We start from the raw sequence: 25,478 nt of genomic DNA, 5'->3' as shown, positions 1-25,478 counted from the left end.
AAGCTTAGAGATTATAAACTGTTCGTATTGGCTTAGTTGCAAAGATTACAGAAAGAGGTCTCATTATTTAAAACTGTTTTTTCTAAATCCTACCACGTTCTGCAATATATTAAGACCCGATCTCTCCTCGACATCGTTACAAGTTGTGCTGTGATCAGGCTTAAAACATTCATTTGCTGCTAATTCCCGGGGGTGCCAGGGCATTCCTTGTAAACTAAAAAGCTGCTCTCCTAGCCTGGGCAGGAGGCCGATACCATTGTTAACTAGCTGCTGGGAGAGGTATCTTCTGATACGATAATAAGAGTGCGCAGAACTAATTTGGATACAGATTTCTTTTTCCCTGCAATATATTCTGAGCCCTATTATTAGCAAGTTTATTATTAGTCCTGTCATCAGCCATAGCGGGGAGTTTCCAAAGCTTTCCTGTGGAGTAGAAAAGTAATTGCTTTTGTGTAGCTAATGGGAAGTATGGTGGCAGTTCAGCTTTTAAATTAATTTTTTTTTAAAGGATATTTGAACTACTGTTCACCTTTCTTTCTCTTTACATCTTTGAATGCTTATCTTGGGGAGTTATGTTACAGCAGTTTGGTAGGAAGAAGCAGTTTCTAAATGCAATTTTGAAAACTCTTCTAAATGACTGTGGTGCAGTTTTCAGTAGTGGTTTTTTTAAGATTGAAACTTTTTTCCATCAGCAGGTGGATTTGTCATCAGCTTTTTTCTTTATGTGAAAATTTTTCCTATGCTCTCAACTACAGTATCTGGCTTGCCAACTTTGCCTCTTTGTAAGAGATCAAAAATGGTTAAAGAGCATCTAAACTTGCTTGAGGTTTTAAATATGCTTTGGTCATGTCATGTCAACCATATTTTTTAAGACGTTATCAGCGAAATTAGTCTTTAAGAAATATAAATGCTTCAAGGAAAACGATCATACCATTGTATCTCTAAGCTGTTATTTCTTAACATAGAAACATAATACTGGTAATAGTTTTGACTATAAAGGTCCACTCTACTTTGTAATAGCACTTTTTTTTTTTATTGCCTTTTAAGTGGTAATAGATGGCATTTAGTGTTTGCTGTGATTGCAGGAAATAATTGTAGTGGACTTAATGTACACCAAAGAATAGAAGTATTTTTAATTTATTCTATCATTCTATTACTGGCATCTGCTTGCTTGTCAATGGATCGACTGTGTGTCATCAGGGTTTTGGTCCTGACCTCATAGCTCTATTGTTTCCTTCTGGAAAAGGCGTTTGGAGCTGTAGCAATCCACTCCTTCCCAGGTTGCTTCAAGGTACTATCTCCGCCTCATTTTGCACCTTAAGTGCATCATCCCGTCACTAGTTCAGGTTTCCTTCAGATCTACTCAGTCGTGTGTGATAACCTCAGGCTTGTGTTAAGCAATTACCCGGTGGACCAGCAAAGATCTGTTTTCTGATGGAGCCAGTCAGAAAATGAAGCTCAAATATGGGATTGATAAGTTTAGGGATGCTGAAGGAATGTTTTGCTGAGCTGATGTTATTGTTTGAATGGTTCTGGGTGCTGAGCTGTGAGTTCTACCTCTCCTTTCTGCTCGGGGTGCTTGCAAGCATGGGTGGGTCTTGCTGACCGATGAAATTGTGAGCCTTTGGACTTCCGTCAGTACAGCTGCTTCAAGGGTGTTTGAGTTTTTCAGCCTGAAACGTGCCTTGGTTTCTGTGATGTGAACCACGCACTGCACCACCGAGAGACACGCGCCACAGTTGCTCCTCAGCCTGTCTCAGTGTGCCGCTGAGCCTTTCGGGGGAAAAAAACCCCCCAAAACCCCACACTTTGTATGTAGCATGATGGGGTTTGTTTGCAGCAAAAGAGGGTTAAATTTAGACTTATTTCCATTTCCTTAGAGGTGCGATTGTGCTGCCTTTGCTTCCTTTCAGCCCCAACGGCAGGCTGAAGAAGAGTGTCTTGGCTCAGGTGAGAATTTGGAGACAAGGCACCTCTCAGCCGATTTATTCCCTCCCATCCTCTGCTCCCGAAGGCTGAAAGCACCAGGAATTTTAGAGCCAGGTGTCTGCCCAGTGCTTGTGGCATGGCCATGACCTCCAGAAATATGACTGGGAGATCATACGTTAGCTCTAAACATTTGCATTGTTAATACAGCTTTAGCAGTGAAGCCTTTTTGCTGGGTGACTTGTTTAATAATATCTTTTGATTATTTCATTGATTTGGGAGTCCTGTTCATTGATTTTTGGATGTTCTGGTCAGACTACCTTTTAGTGGGATTTTTATCTTCTGATTCCAGGTGGTCGAAGACATAGAGTACCTGAAGTTTGACAAGGGGCCATGGCTGGAGCAGGATGATGTTTCTTTCCATCATTTGAGACTTTAGTAAGTATAATGTCTTTCAGTAACTGAACATCACTTAGCATCACATCTCAGGGAAAATGGTTAAAGCCTTGAGTTTTTAAAGCTATGCTTATATTTTGTACTCCGACTTGTGGGGGTTTTTTGTCGGAAGTCAGCAGTGATAGCAGGCTTTTGTAATATTGGTGCTTGGCACTGTAATATGGTGTGGCATTTTGCTGCTGCTGCTGCTGCTAATTGATTAGACAAGAGACTCCAGGCGAATAGATCCCATTCCATTAATGAAGCACAAGAACTCTCCAGGAATTTTCCAAGTGCTATGACCTGTGGCCCTTACTTTTGGGAAGGTATTTTTGTGAACGCTTCTCTTCCTGGGTGGTCACAGAAAAGCATTTTGGTTTAAAACAGAATATTTATGGAGTTGGCATGGTGGTTCCTCTGCTGCCCTTGCAGCGTGACATCCTTCAGCAAAACTTGGTGACAAGAGTGACCTTGTAGTGATTTTTACATGTGGTGCTCTTCAGATTGTCTGTGTTTAGAGTGGGTGTTTTTTTTCTAAAACTAGTCTAATTTCTTATGCTGAGTTTTAAATCTTTCCAGCAGTCAAGAAGCTGGCTGAACAGAGCATAGGGGGGAAAAAGAAACAGGCAACATAGGGTGACTGCTCAATAAGTCCTTTTTGCCTCCTTTCCCCAGACTCCCAGTGAATAATCCTTAATGCAAACGTTAATCCTAATTCACAGAATGAAATATTGCAGTTCTGTTGCTCATTCTCCATAATAACAAGGGGGATTGTAAAGTCCAGCAGTTTAAGGGTGAGTTTTGTTGGGCTTTTTGCTAGAGATCCTTATCTGTCTAGTTGGACGTGAAGAGATCAAAGTCAGATAGTGGAAAGTGCCTTGCTCAAATAGAATCATATTTGATTATAATTCTTTGCAAGTACTCCCTGGTTATCTGTCCTCCACTTCAGCTGTGGGGTGCTACTGGTGGGTCATGCTACTGGTGGGGCTGCACGTGTCCCCAGAGCAATGAAAAGAGAGGTAGCCCTCCAAACTCCAAAAGGTGTTGAACCAAACCATTGATGTGTACGTAAAGAAGTGAGATCAGACCTACGCTTTTATCCACGTGTTACAGTGAACCATCAGGAGTGTCGCTCTGAAGTTGTGTTGCTGAATGAAACGTTCTCTGGATAACCCCGTATAAAGAATATATCTACACTTGGAAGACTATTAATAGGGATAACCTTGCACTGAAGTGAGATGTGTTTCCTGTTTTGCTAGAACTTCATCTTTAGACTGATCGTGCAGGTAGCAAGTGCAATATAGTTACTGCATTTTTAAAACAAAGTTTAAGAATTATATTCTTGTCATTAATTTCAGGTTCTCACAGGTTAATAGAAACACAGGGATATTTTTTTTAATTGAATATCTGCCTCTTAATTTTTGTCTTTATTGTGACAGGCATTGGAGTAGTAAGGTAAACTTTTTTGCAGGCTACTGAGATTCTTTGCCATTTAGTTTTCTGTGCTTCTACTTCAAATGTCTCCAAAAATTAATGTTCCTTTTCTACGCGTCTTCTATCAAGGGGTGAAGATAGATGCCACCCAACACTGCTCTCCTGCGATCTAAGAGAAGCATGTCATGATTCGGGTGCCCTTCAAGTATCTAAGAGGTTTCTTCATGTAGTAATTAAAGGATAGCATCTGGTGACTTAGACCCTGCAAAAGTATCAAAATCAGATTTCCTCTGAAAGGGAAAATACAGTTAAGTTTCTTGTTTTCCTATAGCTTCAAACTAGTACAGGTATTAAAGAATTATTAATTGCAGAGCGTAGGAGGGAGTTAAAGGAAAGCATACAATTAAAGAGCAGTGTATTAAGATAATGTATGAAAATTCTACTTCGCAGCTGTAGAAGGGAATGAATTGTGTTGTGAAGGACTCAATTTTTCATTGAACCCTGGGGAAGGTTCAAGAGGGTCTCCTGTATGAAGCTCTTATTGTAGATAATATGAAATTATTTTTCTGTGGGCTGTTAAGATCTTACATTGCAACAAACTGCTAATTTAAATGTTCTTAAGGTTTGAGTTTTGCTGTTTCCCCTCGCCTTCAGAATAGCATTGTCAAGATAGCATTCATGTTCGGACATCTGATGAACATGCTTGGTGTTTGCTTTCAGCCTTCATTTGGCACTGGGCCAGTCGGGCATTGATTAACTGTGTAACAACAGATCCCGTGCCAATTCTGTGCCCACACCTTGTTCATCTAACCAGGAAATAGTGGGCAATATGTTGGGGCAGTTTGGGTATGGAAGAGCACCTTTATAACTCATTTATGAAAATGTATAGGTTTGGACCTCATTATTTCTCGTGCTAACTCCAGAAATGCAGGACAGATATGAGTCTCCCGTCACAGTTTGTACAAACTTCACTCGTGAAAACATGTCAGGCCCGGTGCCAGACGGGGAACAGATGTGTAAGGACCAAACAAACACTGCAGGGAGTCTGCTGCATGGCTTCAGTGTTGGAATTGCATCCCGGAGCATCGAATGGCAATGTCAGGTGCTAGTTCGTGAATGTAAAAGCTGATGCTTTCCTCACTTTTTTTTTTTCCCTAATGCCCAAGAGATATTGTGGTACCCAGCCTTCTGCAGACTTGCAAATGTCCTGTACCTGTGTTAATTTTTCCTGTTGGAAAGTGGTTTTTAGCATGTTGCTGGTGGGCTGCCTGTTCTGTCTGCTGGCACGTGCTGCCCTCTCGTGGGTGTTTCTGGAAGGCTGTGGCAGGTATTTGGCAGGTTTTTTCCATCTGCAATTCCTTCTTTCAATGACCTCCTGGCTTTTTGCACAGCCCATAATCCTGCTCCAGTGGCTTGGCTGGTGGTGGTTTCACCTCTTCCACCTTCAGCGTGTTACCAGCATGTCTTGGGGGAAGGGGATCCATGGGCAGGGGTAAAGATAAGTTTTTTTCATTGCGTGTATGTAGGGTCTAATGCACAGAAATGCCGGCAGGGCCTCCGTTTCCTTTGGTAATGCAAATAAGTAAGTTAATCAAACCAGTGAGGCACACCCATATAAAATCAGTTGCATAATTCTACCTTTTATCTCCCCGCCTTGCCCTCAAGTTCTCTCTCCTTTGCCCTAATAGAGACTAGCGTGGTTGTGGAACTGAGGCATGTCTTGGTAAAAGGTTAAAAACATATATATATGTGTGTATGTGAGCCAGAGGATGTTTTCCACATATTTCCTTCCTCTCCAAGCGCTGTGTCCAACAGAAACCATTCTGCTGGCTTTTTGAAATGTCTCAGGGAGTTCTTCTGTTGCCACTGCACTGTCTCAAGCTTGTTTTTAACTGTGCCCTTCCCAATGAAATTGTGTGACTGTCTACCTGCATTGCAAAATAAATGATGTTTTGGAAAGAAGAGCTGTAGTTTGTGTAACGTCGCCTGTGTTACTTTACCAGCCAGTGGGGGGGAGCTTGCTGCCCTTGACGCATTTCATCAGACGAGTCCATGGTTAAATCTGTTGCACCCCTGCAGCTCTTTCAGAATTTGCTACAGCAGAATGTATTTCATATGGGCAAACTTCTGGCTTTTTTAAGCCACTGCTAATTTAATTTTAAAAAAGATAGGTATTGGCATTTGTTTTATCTTGATGAAAAGGGGATTTATTTCTATTTGGAAACAATCTAGCCATGAAATAGTCTGCCACTCTCATCTGTTCAATTGTGTTCATTAATAACTATTAGCGTGCCACAAACCCTGTGTAGTAAATCCTCAAGTGTTGTATTTGGCGGGACATCAGACATATATTTTTGAGGTTGTTACTGCAGGACCTCGTATGTGCAGTAACTAGTAATTTCTAAGTTCCCTTAACATTTGTTTCGCTTCTTGGAGCTGTTGCTAACCCCAGAGCTTGTCTCCTGTTTCCTTTCTTTACATTTTGCCCCGGTTAAATGAACCGTTGCAATGAGGAAGCGTGGGAGTGAATGAGGGAGAGCGACCCTCCATCCGTTCCACGGGGTAACGAGGCGTGCTCAGCAAAGGGAAGAAGTGTCCGTCTTTGAATGTCTGTCTTGTCTGATTTCGAATAGCAGGACTAGGTGCATTAGGCTTAGTTCTGAAACTTTTTGCCATGGAGACTCCAAAATCTTGTAAACCATTCATTGTAAAAGTTCTGGCACTATTAAAGCTGCTTCCTTGAGCACCTTACTTCTCTTTTGCTCCAGTTGAAACAGTTCTTTGTAACTTTGTCCTCGCAGTGGCTTTTTATAGATTTGAAGAGCTGTTGTTGCACCTTTTCACCTTCTCTTGCAGACCTGCTTTTCTGGGAAAGCTCTGTTCTTGTGAGTGTTTGTTGTTCCCCAAGGGAGTGGCAGTGGTTCGCCTTGGGCATGGCACGCTTGTTCTGCCTAACCGAACGGCAGAGGCCGAGTCCCTTTGGCAGGAGGAGGTCTGTACAGCGTTGTCCTGCCTTTGCGAACTTCTGGAGAAAATGGGCAAGGAAGAAATAGGCCAGGAAAGACACGTGGGGGACGCGCAGCCCATGCTGTCCTTTGTGCCCGCTGAATGAGTGCAGGAGAGGAGGAGGTCAGGACGGGAAGAGCTGGATGCAGGAACTGTCTCTGCCTCCCAGCTCCATGTGCCCGTGGCATGAGTCAGGAGCATTTCTCCTTTCCCCCGCTCTCACAAGCGTGGGCAAAATCGTGAGCGTATCACACGCTCACTGGCTCACTCGCATGTGTTGTACCCTACCCGCGGGAGGCGGGGAAGCCAACCTCAGCAGGGGTTGAGAAGCCCTGGCCCAGGTAACCTGGGTGTGAATAGCAGAGGAATGCATGCCACCCACTCAGCTGCAAACATGGAACACAATAACCGCTTGGCAAGAAGCTGTTTTCAAGGTGTGCATGGAAATCATCTGTTTTCCAGTGGGATCCACCTGCTATTTCTCAAGTTACTTTCATGTATAAATGCAGAATTTAACTTGATAGCCTTTTGTGTTGCTGGCTTCTAAGCCTCTTAGGCCAGTGAATGCTTTTAGGTAGGAAGTGGGGTTTTCTAATACTGGGTATTGTAACTTCAGTTTTTGCGATTATGCCAATGTCAGTTGTTGAGAAATCATGGCTCAGGCTATGCAAACTGAGTTTTTTTGTTTGGTTGACTGGTTTATTTTTTTCCAGTCTACTTCCTTTACCCTACCTTGAACCTGTAGCAAATATGCTCCTAAGACTTTCTAATGTTCGTTGTGGTAGGCAGTCTTGGAACTTAGCTTTCCCCCCCCACCTATGTATAACCCAAAGTTACTTGTGTGTCATCAGGTTTCTGCAGTTTCCCTGAAAAATTTGTGTATCCTAGTTGTAAGCAGCCTGTAAGGGAAACAGGACTTCCTCCTCTGACGAGGCAGGAATGTGTCAGTCCCGACTTCTCGGTACCTGCTCGTGCACGTTGTGCTGGACATAATGTGCAAAGTGGGTGTGTAATAGGTGCTTCCAAAGAAGAGATGAGCTGCCTGTTGCTGTAACATACTTACAAGTGTGATACCTGTGTAGCAATGGGAAGAGCTTTAGCTATTAGCATAATGGCTGGTTGCAACGATGGTGAGCTAAAACCTAATGTCCCTACAGAATTGGGATCGTGCAGTCACGTACGTGCTCTCAGTTAAGTTTGAAATGTCACATAATCCAGTGGGTAGGTAAAGCATGCTCTGGGAAGCTATGCACGATGAGAGCTGCTTCAGGAAAATATGGTGAAGTGCCAGAAAATAATAAATAGCAATACTTTTGTGCTGGGGGAGAGAGAAAGCTAAGGAAACGTAAAAGGTGCCTTTAAATGCTTCCTGCTCAGCAGTGAATTAGTTCTGGCAAGCGAATGTGGTTTTGTGGTTAAAGACACTGTTGTGGCAGATGTCTTTGGGTGGTGCTTTTAGTTAGTATTCAAAGTTATTTCTTAAGGTGCGGAGTTGAAGCTGGAGGAGCCATCTTTGGTAGCATTAGCTTTGCATTTTTTTTTTTTTTTTTTTGTTGCATGGTGGTTTCTTTGGAGGCAGCGGTTGTGAGAGTAAAGAAGGTTTGAGAGCAGCAGTTTTTCCATCTTGGCCACTAACTGAAATAAACGGTGCCTGGGAATTGTCCTCTCTGATTGCCATTTGGCTGAGATTCATGAAGGAATGGATTAACTGCAGACTGGTTGACTACTGAACTCAGTTTGTCTGTGTCAAGTTGTACTTCATATATGCCTGGACCAATTTTATCTGCTTTCTCCTACAGGCTTGTAAGGTCCAGAACATCTGTTCTTCCTTGGCAGAGAGCTGACTCTCCCATTTCTGGGGGAAGAAGGGACGGAGATGTTTATTCACTGATAAAATAGTGGACCTTCCACAGTCTCTGCTGTTAAGCCTGAGCTCAGCAAGGTCTTTAAACATTGCCTGCACGTGGTCCTGTTCAAATCAAAATTCTTAGCTGGCTGCCTCTGCACAATGAAAATGCAGATTAAAGCTTGTAGCGTTGGTACTGATTACGAGTGTGGTTGCAGTATGGACTGTGCTTAAGCAATGAAGGGCTGCTACCTGAAGGGCTACTTTCTGCTGGGATCTGCTTAGTTTAGTTCCAGGTTAATTAGCAGTGGGTATTAGGTTCTTCTTGGCAGAACCCCAAGAGAGGAGACTTTAGCAGAGGCAAAGGTGTTCTTCCCAAAGTGTACTGGGATTCAGAACTAAAACCACTTTTATCGTCAGATCAACATTTTAGGCAAGCTCTTCCATCCCAGCTCAGTTATTCCAAGCTGTCCTGGAGGTTGAAGGCTGGGGTGGTGCACAGGAGGGCCGGTACTAGCGTGTCACGATAAGAGCTCTTGCTGGGTTGGTGAGGAGGCACAGGAGGGCTCATTTTCCTGGCTTCCAGCATGTTGAGTGTACATTTAATGTATGAGAAGATAAATAACATAGTAGTTTATAGAAAGCATCTTTGGTGTTCATTTTGACCTTCTCCCACTTCATCTTTTACTAGATTATTGTATTTCCTTACTAATTTGTCTGTAGTAGGATAATTTACAGTGTGTGTGTGTCAGGATACGTTAGCAGGATAGTTTACTTGTTAAAACTGTTCAGTGCTGTGAGGTAAGGTCCCAAAATTTGTGATTTAGGGGAGAAAATTCATTGCTTAGAGGTGATTAACTTTGCTTTGCTCAGGGCATGTGCTTTATGTGTGTATGTAAATATTTGTAAAGAAATGCAATTCATTGAAAACAACACAATTTGCAGAGTTCCAAGTGTTGAATTTAGAACGTGGTCACTGACCGCTGCAAATGGATGCATTTTTCCCCAAATGCGTGTAGGTGGCACTGTTGGTCTATGTATAATACCGGTATGCAGAAGGTGGCTTTCTAGCAGTTTCTCAGACATTTTAAATTTGGGATATTTGAAAGTGCTGGTGCTGTGCAGCATGGATTTTTGGTGGATCCTGATATCTGTTGTTACAGCTGCTGCAGCAAGCTTCCCCCCAGTTACTCTGGCAGGATGCTAGAGGCACTGCCTGCTTCCAAACCCTGGGGAAGAACACCACCTTTAATTCTTGTGAGGGTTCATTTGTGAAAACTAATTGAACAGGGGGCAATTAAATGAAGTTGATATAGCCAGATAGTGTGTGGGATTCAATAAAACCACTGGGTTTACTTTGCTTATATAGGAAAGCAAAAAGCTAGATATGGTTTATTAGAGAAGGCTCCCAGGAATGACAGAACATCTACGGGGAGGAGGAAGCTGGAGCAGGAATAAACTGGAGGCAAGGGCAAGGGGGATAAAACATGGTAACTGTGTGAGGAAAAGGACTCTCTATTCGTCAGAACCAGAAAATAACCAAAACATGTGGAAGAATTATTTAACAGAAAAGTAGTTCTTTAATATTTGGTCAAACTCAAAATTGATGTGGACTAACCAGTCCTTTTTCTTTCTTTTCCTTCTTTCTTTCTCCTCAGTGTTCAGGATAAAGATGGAGTGCTGGATCCTGTAGCCATCCCTCGCTTCATTCCAGAAATCACAATTGGAGGCAACGAATATGATAAAATCTATTATGAGTATCGATCGGTAAGTAATACTGGAAGGGGAACACTTGTATGATAGCCAGGCAACTGTCCCTGCCAAGGTGTGAGCGTGTTCGTAAGTGTCCTGTGCATCAATCTCATGCACAGGGATACATATTTCTAAGAGTAAGTTCAGGATTTTGCCCAGATCCCCACCTTTTTTGAAGCCTAGCTTACCCACAAGAGGAATAATGAAGCAAATGGTTTGTTTTGTAAGCTGATTTTCTTTTTTGATCTTTAGATGTGGACTAAAGGATAAGTGGTTTTCATTTGTTTTTGTTTCTCCTGCCCCGATTAGTCTCTGACCTCTGAAATCTAAAATAATCCTTTGAGTCAAACAAGAAAATTGGAAACCCATGGTGACTTCTATAAAGAAGACCGCTTATAAAACGCTGAGGGAGAGGGGGTGTTTTTTGAGGAGGTACGAATATTACATTGCTTCTCAAAACTGTTGTGGCTTTAAATAGCGTGTTTCTGTACGCAGGCACGCATCCAAAGCCTGTTGTGGCCCAGCGCTCTCTTACACCTCATGCAGGCTCCCACACAATGTTTTAATTAGCTGCTTGCCTTTCTGGTTCTGGAGACATCGGCTCCCAATCGACTTAGCACTTTGCCCTATTGCTTATTGTTATTTAGCTGGCATGGGGTCTTCTCACACCATGTGGGCTTTTCCGAAGGCCCAGGTATTATAAAATCTCATTAGAGGAACTGTGGAACTGATGACAATTAATACTGATTAGACTAACTGAAGTTACAGGTGATGTTGTATTTTTCAAGTTGGGTTGAAATCTCTGCTGCTGCGGGGTTGTTTCCCCCCCCCCGCCAAGCAATCACTGAAGATGAAGAAAGGAAGGTCTATATAAATTGTTGTAAACCATGATTTTCATAGTCAAAACATTACCATTTTTCTGGTCCTGTTAATATGCAGTCTCTTACTGAAATTAAATGTAAGATACATGTTTGCCGACTTGTTTGGAAACTCTGAACTACCAGTGTTTTCCTCTGGAATAGTCAGTTCAGAAGTCCCTGTGAATATTCAATGCAACTTGTTCCTCCTCAGCTAACTGCGTAGTGGAGAGGCTCCTGGGTTCACGCTGTTCTGCCTCATTTGGGATGAGGTCTTTCCAGCTTGTAAGAGGGGCTAAAGCTAAAGGTTAAAGCAGCAGAAAGCATCTTGGTACTCCTTGGGGTTGTCTAATGGGTTTGAAAACTCTCAGGTCCATCTGAGAAATTGCTATCAGAATTTTGTGCTTCTTGGTATCACTTATATTTTTAAGTCCAAAACTTCGAGCTCAGACTAAGGATTTGTGGAGTCCTTCACTCCAAGAGATGTCTGTACGTGTGCAGCACATATTTCAGAAGGATCTGCTGCATGACTTGTCGCCAGCATGCAACATCCATCTGTACTGGCGGTGCCTTTCTTCCCGAAGATGATAGGGGTTTTTTGGCTGAAATGTCACTTTGCAGTGGAGCTGGGAATTATTGAGGCTGCCTGACACACAGCTAGATGTGACCTTGGTGCTGCGTGCTGAGAACCAGGGGTAATACTTCTGAAAGCCTTCCCCCCCCCCCCCCCCCCCCCCTTTAACTGTACAACAGCACATTCCTGTCTGTGCTGGCAAGAAACTGAGAATGCCCTGGCTCATCAAATAGCTGGCTTCCAGGAAAAAATTGTGCCTTGCCTTGCAGATGTAGCAAAAGGATGCTTAGGAGTAGGAATATGAATACCTGGGAAGGAAAGCTGGGCTTTTGGATTGCTCTGCTCGATGCCAGTTAGTTGACAGCAGAAGCTGAGCACTGTCAGTGCAAGAAAGAAAACATTGCCAAAATATAATCTCCCTTCTGCAGGCATGATTTTAGGCCCTGATTCAGGAAACTGCTGTGGAAAGTGATAACGTCCTTTGGAATAAGGAGGAGTTGTACATTTCATGAAGCGTTCTGTTAAATTCAGGCAGCGTTAGCTACTCTTTTTCTCTCCTCAGAATACTTAGACACTTGTAATCCTTCAGGGATGGAGGGTGGTCTGTCGTGGTGGTGCACAATGCAAAAGATGCTGAGTTTTCCTACTTCCTGTAAGGTAATGGAAAGGGAAACACAAAGCCAGCTCCACCCGCCGTTTTATGTTCTAAGAATTAAATCCTTTGTGTTGAAACTTTGAAGATCTGTGTTTTTTTCCTTCCAACTTTGTTTAGCAAATGAAGGTGTGAATTTCTTTGTAAGGGCAAGGAGTTTCCCAAATTCAGAGGTAATACAGCATGAGACCAACCAGTGTTGGCAAAAAAAAAAAAGGGAGATGAACTTCTAGACATACAAATCCTGGCTACGAGGTTGCTGGATCTAACGAGAGGGAATCGTAAACCCTTCCCATGTCTGTGCAGGGATGGTTACAGCTCTGCTACCACTTTTGCTTTTGAAGACAGATAAAAATTTTAGGCTCACATGACTTGTAAGTAAAGATGTAATTATGGTATAATTAGAGAACTTTAACTTTTCCTTGTGGGAAATACGTGCTTTTAAAGTTAGTGTAATGATGTTTACCGCATAAATACAATGATTTGCGTAGGGGATTTTTTTTTTCCTCGGCAATCCTATAACTAGTCATAAATCCTTGATCATACCAATTGGCAGCTAACTGCTGTGCTTTTCAGAGTTGCATGCACACAATTCATGCTGCTTAATAACGGTGGTTTTCAGGGATTCGCAAATTCCAGGCAGAAGCTGGTTTTTGTTCAAAATATTCATTAGTCAGAAGCAACCGAGGAGGAGGAGGAGGAAACGCTATTCAGAGTCCAAGCTTTTAGTATGTGTGCCTTTCTGCAAAATAATGAGGTAGCCACATACAGCTCTGAATACTAGAAACTTGCTTTTTTTTTTTATGTATATCCTCTAAATTTCTCCTGTAAGTGTTCTTTTCACATGTGAGGAGGTGGCTTTCTGCCTCCTTCTCTTACCATAAAGTCATCTGGCAGTGTTCAGCTGTTCTGTTGAGGCATTCATAAACTTCTAAAGATGCTTTTCTGGCAAGGGAAAAGTAACCTTTTAGTCAGGTTCTCTAGATCAGATATAAGCATGTTCATTCTTAAGTGAAGCAACATTATTTTAGGAACTGTCAGACTAGTAAAGACTTGACTACTCTTCCCCCCCCCAACAACTGCTGCATCTCTGTGCTTTCTTCCAACCACACACAATCCCTGCGGATAATGCTCCAAACTCCATGTGCGCCCTGTGAAGCTGGAGCACTTAGGCAGATGTGTTTGCAGAGAAGACGAAAACAAATGGTTCTGTTTAATGGAATCAGTGTACTTAAATAATGTACTTATGTACTTCACACTCCCAAATGCTGTTGGCAAGTCCTGCTGAATCTCCTAGGGGTGGTGAAAAAAGGCTTCTTTTACGTGCATGCTCTTCTGTATACATAAAAGTGCAGCTGTCTAAGATTCATATTCAAGCCATCACCTCCGTCTTTACCTCTGAAAACAAAGCCGGAGAACTTTTAAAATAGTTTTTGCCACCCCTCCCTTCACTGCAGAGCACAAGGAAATTCAGTATTTCATTTATACAAAGTTTGTGCTTAAATACAAAAAAAAGTAAGTGCGCTTGCTTATCACAAGAGCCTGGAGTCCAGTGCTTGCTGGTGTTTGCTCAAGCACCGGAGTGGAGAATTCCTTCACTTAGAGCAAAGTAAAATGGTTAAAACCTAGTCTGCTTTCTCATTCCATCAGCCCTAGCAGAAAGCAGTTGTGCTAGCCCACTCACCCTGACCTCGGTTCGTGTAACCTAGCTCTTCTGTCCAGTGGCTTGCCCCAACACTTGAAGCAGAAGTCTAAGAAATCCTGAAGGCTAAAAAGGGTATTTTTAGTAGTATGCTAAAACTGGCTTGTATCTCATGCTCTTGGATTTGTTTGAGCTTTTGTTGGGTTCCCCCCCCTCTCCCCCCCCCGAATCCTTTCTCTGGAGGGGTAAGATTGTGCAGTGGGAAGAGTATCCTATCCTCTTCATAGTTTGCTGGAATTCTTTAAGTATATCTGCTGGTGTGTATATTAAAGAAAATGAGCAAACGCTTGGGCACACAGGTTCTTCAGACAAGTCAGGCCTAGGCATCTAAAAGTTCCTTTTGTGCTAAGGCAAATCCCGTATCAAAATGCTGGATCTTTTGTTAGCCTAACAGATACAATTAGAAAAAAGGAAGTCAGGGATGTGTACCCTTGAAGCAGCCAGTTTGTGATGAATTCTTTGAAGAATTTATTCTACACTCTTGAACTGCCTTCAAAGATGTTTCCTATCCCAACAGGGCTTCCAGTCCCAGTGAGTGCATGTGCTGATGCATAAGGTTTCTTAGATCAGTTTTAGTTCTCGTCTTCAGTCTGAAGTGTCCCTCTGCTCTTCCATTCAAATGGTGAGCCATGTGCTTCCTTTTTTTTTTTTTTTTTTTTTTTTTTTTTAAACCTCTTCATGCTTTTCCCTGCCATGCACTGGCTATTTGCTGATCCTGGCTCCTTTTCTTGATGATTCTCTTGGTCGTTCTTCAAACCCTCTACTTGCGCAGTGTCAGTTTCTGTGGTGAGCTAAACTTTGCACGTGTGCCATGTTCACCACGCGAGGAAAGCAGAGGCAGTAGTATCAATTCTGCTTTGTCCATCCTTGTCAGTGCAGCTTCGTATTAACCAGACACAAAATGAGTGGCTCAGATTTTTCTGCCTAACATTTAACTCTTCAAGAAAGCAAATAAATATGACACTGAAAGGTAAGAGAAGGCTCTCTTTTTCTTTTTCCCCACCCTTTTCCCTTGGTGGAAGACTGCTTTTGGAATACAGGAATGCTGATCATGAAGCAACGAGAGCTTGAGCTAGTCAGACATAGCTACTGCTACAAGGTGCAGTCCAACTCCTGTAACAGTCTTTGACAAGTCCACTCAACTTGCTAAGCTAGCAGGGATTTTTTTTTATGTATTCCTGGACTAGTTTTATGCTAGATTGCCAAACCGAACAGTTTGGGTTTAGGTAAAGTAGCTGCAGCAACAGACTGGAGGGATGGGGAGTCCCATGCTTCCCCCCAGGCTCTTTATTTCCCTCTTTTTCTTTTCTTTTTTCCCATAAGGATGCAACCTTGAGAGGGGAAATCCTCACTTGTGGGATGTCTGCCTCGCCTCCAGTTAGTTATTTAGGTCGTTGCAGTAAAGCAGCTGTAACACAGCAAGCTTTTGAGTGATGGGAAGGTGAGCCTGCAACATTAGTCAACTCAGCCTCACAACCCAAAAAAACCCAAGACTTGTAAGAACATGTGTTTATAATATGAAGATCATAACTAGCCCAAAAGGGAGAGTGTTAAGAGACGACTTTCTCCAGGTTTGACCTGGCCTGGGTTGCATGCGAAGTGCAGCCCTGACCCTTCTTGTTGCTGGCAAATGGGGGTGTTAGGACGTCCTTGAGCTTTTCCATCTCCTCTGAGAGCGCAGCGTACTCCTGGCTTACACACAAATCCCCCATTTAAAATACCCTGAACTACAAGAGGAATACTTGTGCTTGCAGGAAGCCAGAGTCTGGATCAACAGCAGGGAGTGTTTGGGTCAAAATGACCCGTTGAGGTTTAATGCGGTGATGCTGTGTGGTGGGGTCCTCAACATCTTGGCCTCTGGCTGCAGATTTTGGGTTATGAGAAAAGCTACAGGCTTCTAAAAAAACCCCATTTTGACCAATTCTACTCGTATGCACAGAAGACATTACCCATGCATACGTATAAAGTACAACTGCTGCAATAAGCCTTATCTAAGCCATGAATTGTCTTCCACGGTGCTCCTGCCTTTGCAGAAGCAGGGAGGTTAGGATATCTTTGTTCTCAGTGTTTGTGATTGTTACCATAGCGGCTGTCTTTGATACAATCTTCTGTTTTCTTTCTCCTGCCATTTTTTCTTGGCGTGATGAATTTTTCATTTTTTTTAGGATCAAGGTCTCCCTTCCTAATTCTTACTTTAATGGAGGTGTTTGACAGCAGTAATGCCCAGCCCTGTCTGCTCTTGAATCCAGGAAGGAATGAAAACAGACACACAATAAATTAGGAAAGGCTTTATTTAATTTTTTTTTCCTGCTTTATCTCTGCAAAAATATTTTTAGCCCTTTCTAAAGTAACAAGATGTTGCCTGGCTAAATATCGATAAGACCAGAAGAACTTGAAGAATAACCAAAACCTAGGAATGATGAAGTTGTTCCTGAAGGGTACCTGGAAAGTGGTGGGAATAGGTATGTGATCTCCTTCTTTTCCCACTCCTCTCACAGATCTTGTACATACAGAGAGAGCAGAAGAGCAGCCCCTGTTATGCTTCAGAAATGTGTAACTTCTCTACCCTGCTTCCCTTGAAAAATACCCTGGGCAGTTGGCAGGGATATCTATCCCAGATACAGGGTGGAAGGAACTTGAGACCTTGGGACTATCTCAAATCTTGGTCTTGGTAGTTGCGTCTGTTTTATTTTAGATGACAGACCATGCTGTCCCAGGCACTGGGTACCTATGTAAATCAAAAAGACAGTAAAATCCCACTGGCATTAAAATAATCCATTTCAAACTTGAGTCTCTGCCACTGCGCCCTATGAAAGAAAACATTTTTTCTTTTGTGGAAGCACAACCTTCCTCTCCAAAACACCTCTCAATCCCATACAGGAATGTGATGCCCAGGGTAGACCTCTATTAAATAAAATCCCAAGGAAAACAGCTTGGAAGATAGATCTTTTGTCAGTGATTAAGCAAAGTGGAGAAAAGTTGCAGGTGAATTGCTCCCACTCCGCTCTTCTGCATCTCCTAGGAAACTTTAATTTAAAAAAAAAAAATCCAACCCTCAGAGGACAGTTTCGTAGTGATGCCTTATAGTGAAAATCGTGCTCTAGATTAGGGAAAGGTTTTGGCAAATCTGTGAGAAGGATACTTGGATTTATTTCTCTCTCTCCCTGCTTTGCTCCAGCTTCACAGGGGTAACATCTCCACAGGTCTTAAACTGAGAAACTGTGTCCATTTGAGGTGTTTAACTGGGTGGCTGTGGTGGTACAGTTTGGGTTGGGACAGCGTTAGGATACGATCTTCCTTGTTTCTTGATAACATTTTTACGCTGAGAAGTGCTTTTGGGCTCTTTAATGTTGAACTGGCATTCCTAAGACCTGCTGCTACTTTGGGTAACGTAAGGAAATCTATTGTAAGAAGGTTTTTACATTTTACCTGTCCAGTTAGAAAAGCAAGCCTGTGGTTAGTATAACGCTTTATCTGGCTTGGTTGTAGTTACTTGGCTTTTTTCTGCAGTAGGTTTGCGCTCTGTAGTGGATAACTGGCATTTCTAACATATTTACTGAGAAAAAACATAACAGATATTATTCTGCCACTATGGAAAGTAGTCACTAGGGCAAGTAGGCACTGGGGAGAAAAGCTGCAACAAACTATTTAGCTGTTGCTAATTTATTCTTATATATATTTTAGCTGTTGCTTCTTTATTCTTGACTGTCCTGCAAAAGCAAGGCTAGAGATACACGTTAGATTATGGTGTTTGTAGCTGTTCAAATTATAAGTCACAAATTCATTTCTACAAATTATATCGCTGTTTAAGCTCACTTATGTTGTTTGAAATAATAAAATACTTCAGCTTTAAAGAAATGTGCTGTGTCCTCCTTATGGACGCTTCTCTTTCCAAAAGATTTCTACTGTCGTCTTGATGAATGAATGAAGGGTGGGACAACATTCATTGAACAATTTCAGCAAACTGGAATTGTTTTAACCTCAATTCAGTAAAGCCTTTGAGTACTCTTGTTACTTGGGCTATAATGAATGTGAACAGCATTAAGAATTTTGTATGCATAAAGAATGGCAGGAGTTGAGCTGTAAACAAACATCTATGCCAATCCTTTGGAAATCAAACCGTACACACCTTGATGTGTCTTGGGGGGGGGGGGGTATTACACCCCCCTCCCCTCTTTTATCTGTTGCTGTGGAACATAGGAACCAAACCCTTGCAGAATACAGCCAATATATGAAGCTACATGTTCCTAAATTCTCTCAGATTTTAGCTGTGTGCCAACAGCAAATGTTGACAATAAACTTCTGGAAGTCAGGATTTCTACAGGAAAAAGCAGCAGTCTTTGCTACCAGCAGCGATGGAAGGTGCTCTTATTATGCTTGTTATAAACAGCCACTAAATGAAAAGGTTTGGATATTGATGAATGAGCCCGTGCTTGCGGAGTAATGACTCTGTTTTTAAGTGCTCTTTGATCAGCGTGGCTCGAAACGTGCTATTTATAGATCTATTAGCTGCGAAGCAGCACAGGAAGAGAAGGAAAAAATGGTAATTCTTTTTGCTCCTGAAATGTTGGAAAACAAGACAAACTCCAAACTGATGGATGTAGACCTTTTCAGATTGTTAAAACTCTCCAGAGCTCTACCTGTACATGTCTGGTTTGAAATTATTTTGAGGAGCTATGAAATGCAGCCGCAGCATATAGCAAACAGCTGGCTGAAGCTGTTTGTTGCTACTCTGCAGCCTATACCGCTTTATGGGGCTTTTCATCATGTTTATAGTTTTGACAGACACTTCTGTGGCAGAGTTCTTAATTTAACTGATGAGATGATCTTGTTTTCATCTTTTTACTGATGCTCTTTTAAAGTTGAGCAGGTTTTTTTTTCAGCTGGCTCTACCTTTGGGTACAACTCATTTCATTAGTTTCATGCTCTGTGCGGTGGATTTTATCACATACTTGAGATAATCCTTGCTGCCAACGTAAGTTCTGCACAGTGTAATACAGCAGACCAAAACTTAATTCTCTGTCTCATCCATTTCCACGGAGTGGAAAAATCTGTTAGTTGGCAGCGACCTTGCAGGAGCTCACGTTTACCTCCTGCTGCAGGGGTACGTGCGAGCTGTTGGCCTTGTCTAGTGGGATCTCTGTTCCCGTTTGCCTGTTGGGTGCTGCTTCGGTTGTAAGCTCTTGAGGGCAGAGATGTAATTCTTGTGTTGCAAAGTCTGTCTAGATGGTTGCTGTGATAACAACACTTCTTTTCTTACTTTTTGTGGGAAAGATGGTTCAGCTTTGGTGTGATGGTCAACTGAATTCTCTGCCACTTGGTGCTCGCCAAACCTGTTAGTGGCTCCAGAGGTCTCTGGGCTGATGTCAGTGAAGGACCTATGAGGGTTTGAAGAGATTTATTTGACCCTGTATGCTACTCCTTTTACTTGCCTGTGGAAATGTGTTGTTAACAATTAATCATGCATAACAGGATGCACTACTATTATATTTAACGTGGCCATTAAGTCACATCTTTTCTTTGGTCTTACTCGTGTGATTTGAAGGTGACATGTGCGTGGAGTGTTCCTGTGAACGTGCCGGCCACTTGCAAGTGATGTGGCCTTGTTGATTTTCATCGCAGTTCTGCCTGGGAAACTTACTTGGAAGGCATAAGTCTTGTGAAAAATGCAGGTCACTTCCAAGTACTTGCCTGGTTTCCCATCGAGACCCTCTAAATTTAGTCAGCAGTATCCTACAGCAAGGAGTCCTTCAAGCCATTGGCTTTGTTTGGCACCTGTATCTTGTATTGGAAGAGACAATGAATATTCAGTTCCTCTCTGTGTTCTCTCAGCTACTGGCACGTTATGTAGAGCTTTGTCCTATCTCCCTTCCATCACCTCTCTTCTAGGCTGGACAGTTCACCTCTTCTGGCTGCGCTGCCAGCAGCCTCGGGGCTGGCCGCCTCTTCCCAGCCCTTGTGCTGCCTGAGCAGTTGTGGGCAGGACAGGCTGGGAACTTCAGCTGGGTGCGGGTTGGAGCACCAACGTAACCATTTGTAGTCGCCAAAAAAGCACATCCTACCACTTGCCTGGCATCTCCAGATCTTCCCTGGTGCTCCCACCACTCTTCTTTGCAGTGGTCTGGTATGTCTTTGGCTGACTGAGCTTGCAGAATCGTCGAAAACTAACCCAGCCAGAAGGATTGAATGGTTTGTCGCTGGGCGAGGGGGCTTGATTGAGCTTGTGGGATGATCCAGCAAAGCTGCAGGGCTGGCTTGGACTGTGCAACAGAGAGATGAGCGGATGGGTACTGTAGGACCTCTTCTTGTTGGCATCACGCTGCTCAGTCCGTTGAGCCACGCTGTGCAACTTTGCCACAACGCTTTTCATTTGGCTGTTTTAATCCAGGCTCCTCGTGACGATGAGCCAACACTTGTTCTGGCAGGAGGTGGGCATGTGAGGAGCTGGAGGGGAGGCAGTAGACCGCAAGAACACGAGTGACTCCTGTTCCAGTATTTTCCCAAATATCTGAAAGATCACCAGCTCCCTCGCCCTGGGACAGACCTGCCTTGTTCCTAGTTGTGCACCTTTTTTTATTACGGACGTGGCTGTAAACAGTGAGCTTTGAAGAGCCTGCTCTTGGGAGGTCATCCGTGTTCCTTGTACCTGGTGCAGACAGCGTGCAGAACGCAAATTCACGTCATTCTGCTCGCCGTGTAATATGGGATTTGTTTACTTTGCCTTCCTCTTCCCATTTCTTTTTTTGGCTATTTTGAAAGCCTGGCTGTAACATATGCCAAAACTCAACTGCTTTTGCCAAGGCCCACTGTGAACGATGGAGCATGGATGAATACTTATTATAAAATTCGCTTTGATGTATTGCATGCCTTTAACCAAAGGCACATGGGGAATTTGTTTTGGACAATGAATTTGAACTCTGTTGGGATTGATATTGTATCTTTTAAAGAGGGCAGATTTACCCAGAAACGAAACTGGGAACTCCTGTATTTTCCCAGAGAGCTCCTGTTGCTTTAATAATCTAGTTATCTGGGAATCTCTTCAAGTATCAAAGGGCCAATTATGTGCTGCCTGGGGAGGACCAGGGAGAGCTGTTTTTGTGCTGGAATTAATAGACACAGGCTGGTCACAGCAGGTCTGATGTCCTCCCTAGCTCACCACTGTAAATTTGCGGGGCAGAGATAGTAATCATTTATTTTCATCTCGCATCTCCTCTTTGCTCAGCAGGAGTAACTCTTAACAGGAGTACATGGTTTCTTCTGATACTTAGGCAAGACATTAAAGAGAACTTTAAATGGAAAATCTTAGAAAAACTGATCAAGAATGGCTTGTGACAAGGCAGGGTGGGGAATGTCTCACAAAGGAGGTAGAAATCTTCTGTTAGCTTGATGTTTTAGGGAAAGAATTGTCCTATTTTCTGACCTTCAAATAAAAAAACCCAACAACCACACCACCCCCCCACCCCCCCAAAAAAAAAACCCAGCAGGCTTCATCCTGGATTAAATAGCTGGTTTTGTGGCCTGAGTATAGATTTCATCAAGACTGGGTCTTGCTTCTCTCTGCAGGGGCAGCTCTCTCAAACAGGATACTCTTACAGTTTGGGGTTTTTTTTAAAAGGAAAAATCATCAGGGCAAGTCAGGGGTCCTGTGTGAAACCAGCATTTGTGTGGAGATGAGCAGATGATCTGTGCTTAATTATTTGTAAAGGCTGCCAGCAGATAGCTTGTTGTTAAAGGAAGGGGTTTATTATAGCATCTTTGCTTGCTTCAGGCTTTCTCACAAAACTCATTTGCTTTTTGCTGGAGGTTTGCTTCTTGATTCTAGTTGAAGTTGAACGCTGTGTTCTGTCTTTTTTTTTCATTCCTGGAGATAAGAAGAGAGGTTCTGGAGATAGACTCTCTTTCTGGAGCTAGGACCTAACCATCTCTGGCATTGCAGGTCATGGCCAGTACTTTCCAAAGGGGACTGCTTTAACACCTGAGACTGAGGTTGAAATGTCTCTACATCCCTTTCCTCCACTGGATCCCTCAGTTTGGAGTAATTGCCAAAGCACTACTTGATGCACTGATCCTGTCGCTGGCAGGTTTTGTTCCCGTGGCTCAGTTATATAGTGGGTACAGAGCCCAGTTTATATTTATTCAGGCTGAAACTGCACTAAAAATTTGTGTTGCTTTTGCAAAGCAAGTTGTCAGGAGATGATTTTGATGACAGTGTTGTCGGCATGTTTCTGGTGAGTCTTCTGTCATGGCAGCGTGCTTTTGCTGACCTGCTGCAGCCCGATTCACCTGGAGGAGCGCTTTCCTCGCCTGCAGAGAGAGCACGTACGCTGCGTAAGGGGAGTTTGCTGTTTTAACCGTACTGCCAGGCTTTCTCTTGTAGTCCTGCGTGCTGCGTCTGTAATCCTTTGAAGTGGCTGCCAGTTAAACGGCCTCTTTCCCCAGATCTTTAAAGCTGAAGGTAGAACGGTTTGGCCGCTGGATTTTTGTGTCTGTAATGCTGCCTGAGTGCTTTTGCGATGTGGCAGCAGGCTGAAAGGGCCAGGCTTGGCTTTGAGAATGTCCCGTTCCTCCTGAACCTTGTGCAAGGCTTTGGCTGTGGGATGTGCAGGCTGGCTAGACAGACTACCAGAATGGGGTTGTGTGCTTCAGTCTCCTGTGTCCTTTCACAGACTTGGAGGTAACACATCCTCGTTTCTAGGTGTAGACACAATTCCTTGAACTCCCAAATGCCAAGACTCTGGGGTTTTTTTGTGGTTTTTTTCTCTTTTTTTTCTTTAATGATACAGAATCCCAGACTGGTAGGGGTTGAAGGGACCTCTGGAGATCATCTAGTCCAACCCCCTGCTAGAGCAGGATCACCCAGAGCAGGTTGCACAGGATCACCTCCAGGCGGGTTTGGAATCTCTCCAGAGAAGGAGACTCCACAACCTCTCTGGGCAGCCTGTCCCAGTGCTCGGTCACCCTCACAGTGAAGAAGTTTTTCCTCACGTTGAGATGGAACTTCCTGTGTTCCAGTTTGTGCCCATTGCCCCTTGTCCTGTCACTGGGCACCACTGAAAAGAGTCTGGTCCCATCGTATTGAACCCCACCCTTTAGATATTGATAAGTGTTGATGAGATCCCCTCTCAGTCTTCTCTTCTCCAGGCTAACCAGCCCCAGCTCTCTCAGCCTTTCCTCATACGAGAGATGCTTAAGGCCCCTCATCATCCTCGCAGCCCTCGGCTGGACTCTCCCCAGTAGTTCCCTGTCTGTCTGGAACTGAGGAGCCCAGCACTGCTCACAGAACTCCAGGTGTGGCCTCACCAGGGCAGAGCAGAGGGGGAGGAGAACCTCTACTGCTGGCCACGCTCTTTTCAATGCACCCCAGGATTTGGCTACTGATGTTGACCTCTATTTGCTCTTGTCTCTGTGATAATTTGATTTACCTCCCTGGTGAGGGTGCAGACGCTCCAGCTTTCCTGGTACATCTGATGTTCTGTTGCAGCACTCCAGTCCACCCCGCCTTTCCCTCTGCAATGCATTTCTCGGTTCGCTAGGCTCAAACCACTCCTTGCGTGATCCTCCTGTGACCTGTACAACCAACCCAAGCTCCTGAGATGCTGTCAGAAGGAAAGGCTCCCGCTGCGGTCCCCAGCCCTCTGATGTCTCATGTACAGTGATGTGTAACGAACTGTACGGAGCAGTGACTTCACGTGGCAGCACCGTGATTCCCTGACCCCCGGACTTGCGTGTCCGAGCTGCGTAGGCAGAGTTAAGGGTCTGTGCAGAAGAGGTGTAGCCTGAAAGGTCAGCAAGGTTCAGAGGCAGCAAGCGAACGCTGTTCCTTAGGTCCCAGGGTACTGGTGAAATATGGGTAGAGGGTTTGAGAAACTTCAGTTTTTCCAGCAAGTAGTGGTTTCTGGTTTTGCTTGTGAAGACTGCTTTTGCTTTAATAAAGTTACCTTCAGCTCTTGAAGGCTAAATATGCAATTTCATTTGAATGGTTTAACTTAATGTAGTAATTAACTCAGTGTTTCATGCATGAAATATTTCATGTATTTAATAATGTGTGCCTATTTTGGCATGAGATTCTACTGATTGATTCAATTCCTCTACTATATGCAGTGGTTAGAAGGGTCATCTCTTACTGAAACTGGGAGCAGGGGTGTGTAGGGGAGAACAACTGAGTGAATCTAGGTAGAATATGCTGTTGAGATTATTGGCCTATATGGCATAGTGTTTTTTGTGGGTCCCCCCTCTAGCTGCACAGCTCAGTTTTTTCAAAGGGACTGATTTTTCTCTTTAAGTTTTAATTTTGTAAGAAATGTTTCACGTTGCTCTTCTGCAGATACCATGATACCCTTCATAAAGCATCTAAAAATTTCAGTAAACAGTGAAAAAGAAGAATGTTTCTGACTGAACTTTCTGCTTTCCCTAGCTTCCTGGTCGCAATTTCAAGCAAGGTTACAACGCAGACGTCGGTGATAAGTGGATCTGGCTGAAATGAAACCTGCCTCCCTTTGGAGCCCTAACCACGATGGACCGCAGAACTTGAGTGAAGAAGCAGCCGAGTTCAGCGTGCCTGCTGCCACATCAGTTGTGTAGAGCGAAGAAAATGCTGGTTAAATCACCTTCCAGCTGCAGCATAAGAGAATAGACTCCTAGAAGGGAAATCACTTTATTCGGGTTTGTTCTTCCCTGATGATTTCAGGGTGCTTTGTCTTTGGATGTTGGATAGTCAATGTGTGATAGAGTGATCTGGTGTTGCGGGGGCAGGCTTAAGATCGATGCTGAACTTTCTCTTCATCAAGACTGTGGCATATTGTTATTATACAGGATTACTGTTTTGCTGAATTGAGAGAAATTAAAGCTGTATCCTCCTGGCTCTCCTAAAGTTAATTTCTTGCTCTGTCATGCGCGGTGTTTTATTAGTTTCATTAGAAGAGTGCACATGCTAAAATGCGTTTGCATCATGTTCTGAAAGCCTCTTACTGGACATCAGCATCAAAGCAGGCAAGCATAAAAAAGTTCATTGAGAGAAGGAAATAAGTCTTGATCTCAATTTAAACAGCAAAATATCTGTGCTTAGAAGTCTAAAGAAATATTCAAAATAATTGCCAGCAGTTGTACTCGTAGCTTCTTCCTTTGAATGGGCGCTATGGACCAAAATGTTTGTTGGGTATAAAAGACAAACATTATTATTATTTTTGCAAGTCCCTGAAAGTCCAAGTTGGAGTTCTTTTTAAAGAAATTATTCATTTGGTATTAGTTAGTCACACAAATGAGGCACCTTGGCTTTGGTTCAAGCAATGCTGTCC

The 25,478-nt window shown here is 43.3% G+C and overlaps 1 protein-coding gene across 3 annotated transcripts in view; it reads left to right on the top strand.

The window, feature by feature from the left end:
- Window positions 1-25,054, top strand: part of NDUFA10 (NADH:ubiquinone oxidoreductase subunit A10) — a 42,365-nt gene extending 17,311 nt beyond the window's left edge. The window contains exons 8-10 of one of the 3 annotated variants that reach the window (XR_008577678.1): window positions 2,279-2,364; window positions 3,925-4,102; window positions 4,719-5,757. Coding sequence is in view for 2 of the 3 variants with exons in the window: in XM_054830323.1 (XP_054686298.1) it covers window positions 2,279-2,364; window positions 10,306-10,414; window positions 24,599-24,667 (264 nt within the window). In the remaining variant the exon portion in view is untranslated. Of the gene's footprint in view, window positions 1-2,278; window positions 2,365-3,924; window positions 5,758-10,305; window positions 10,415-24,598 lie in introns of those variants that run through there. The other 2 variants (XM_054830323.1, XM_054830324.1) reach the window with 2 other exon arrangements.
- The last annotated feature ends 424 nt before the right edge of the window (window positions 25,055-25,478 follow it).

Source organism: Grus americana, chromosome 6, assembly GCF_028858705.1.
Source record: "Grus americana isolate bGruAme1 chromosome 6, bGruAme1.mat, whole genome shotgun sequence".
NCBI classification, from domain to species: domain Eukaryota; kingdom Metazoa; phylum Chordata; class Aves; order Gruiformes; family Gruidae; genus Grus; species Grus americana.
This window is presented reverse-complemented; position numbering and strand designations above follow the sequence as displayed.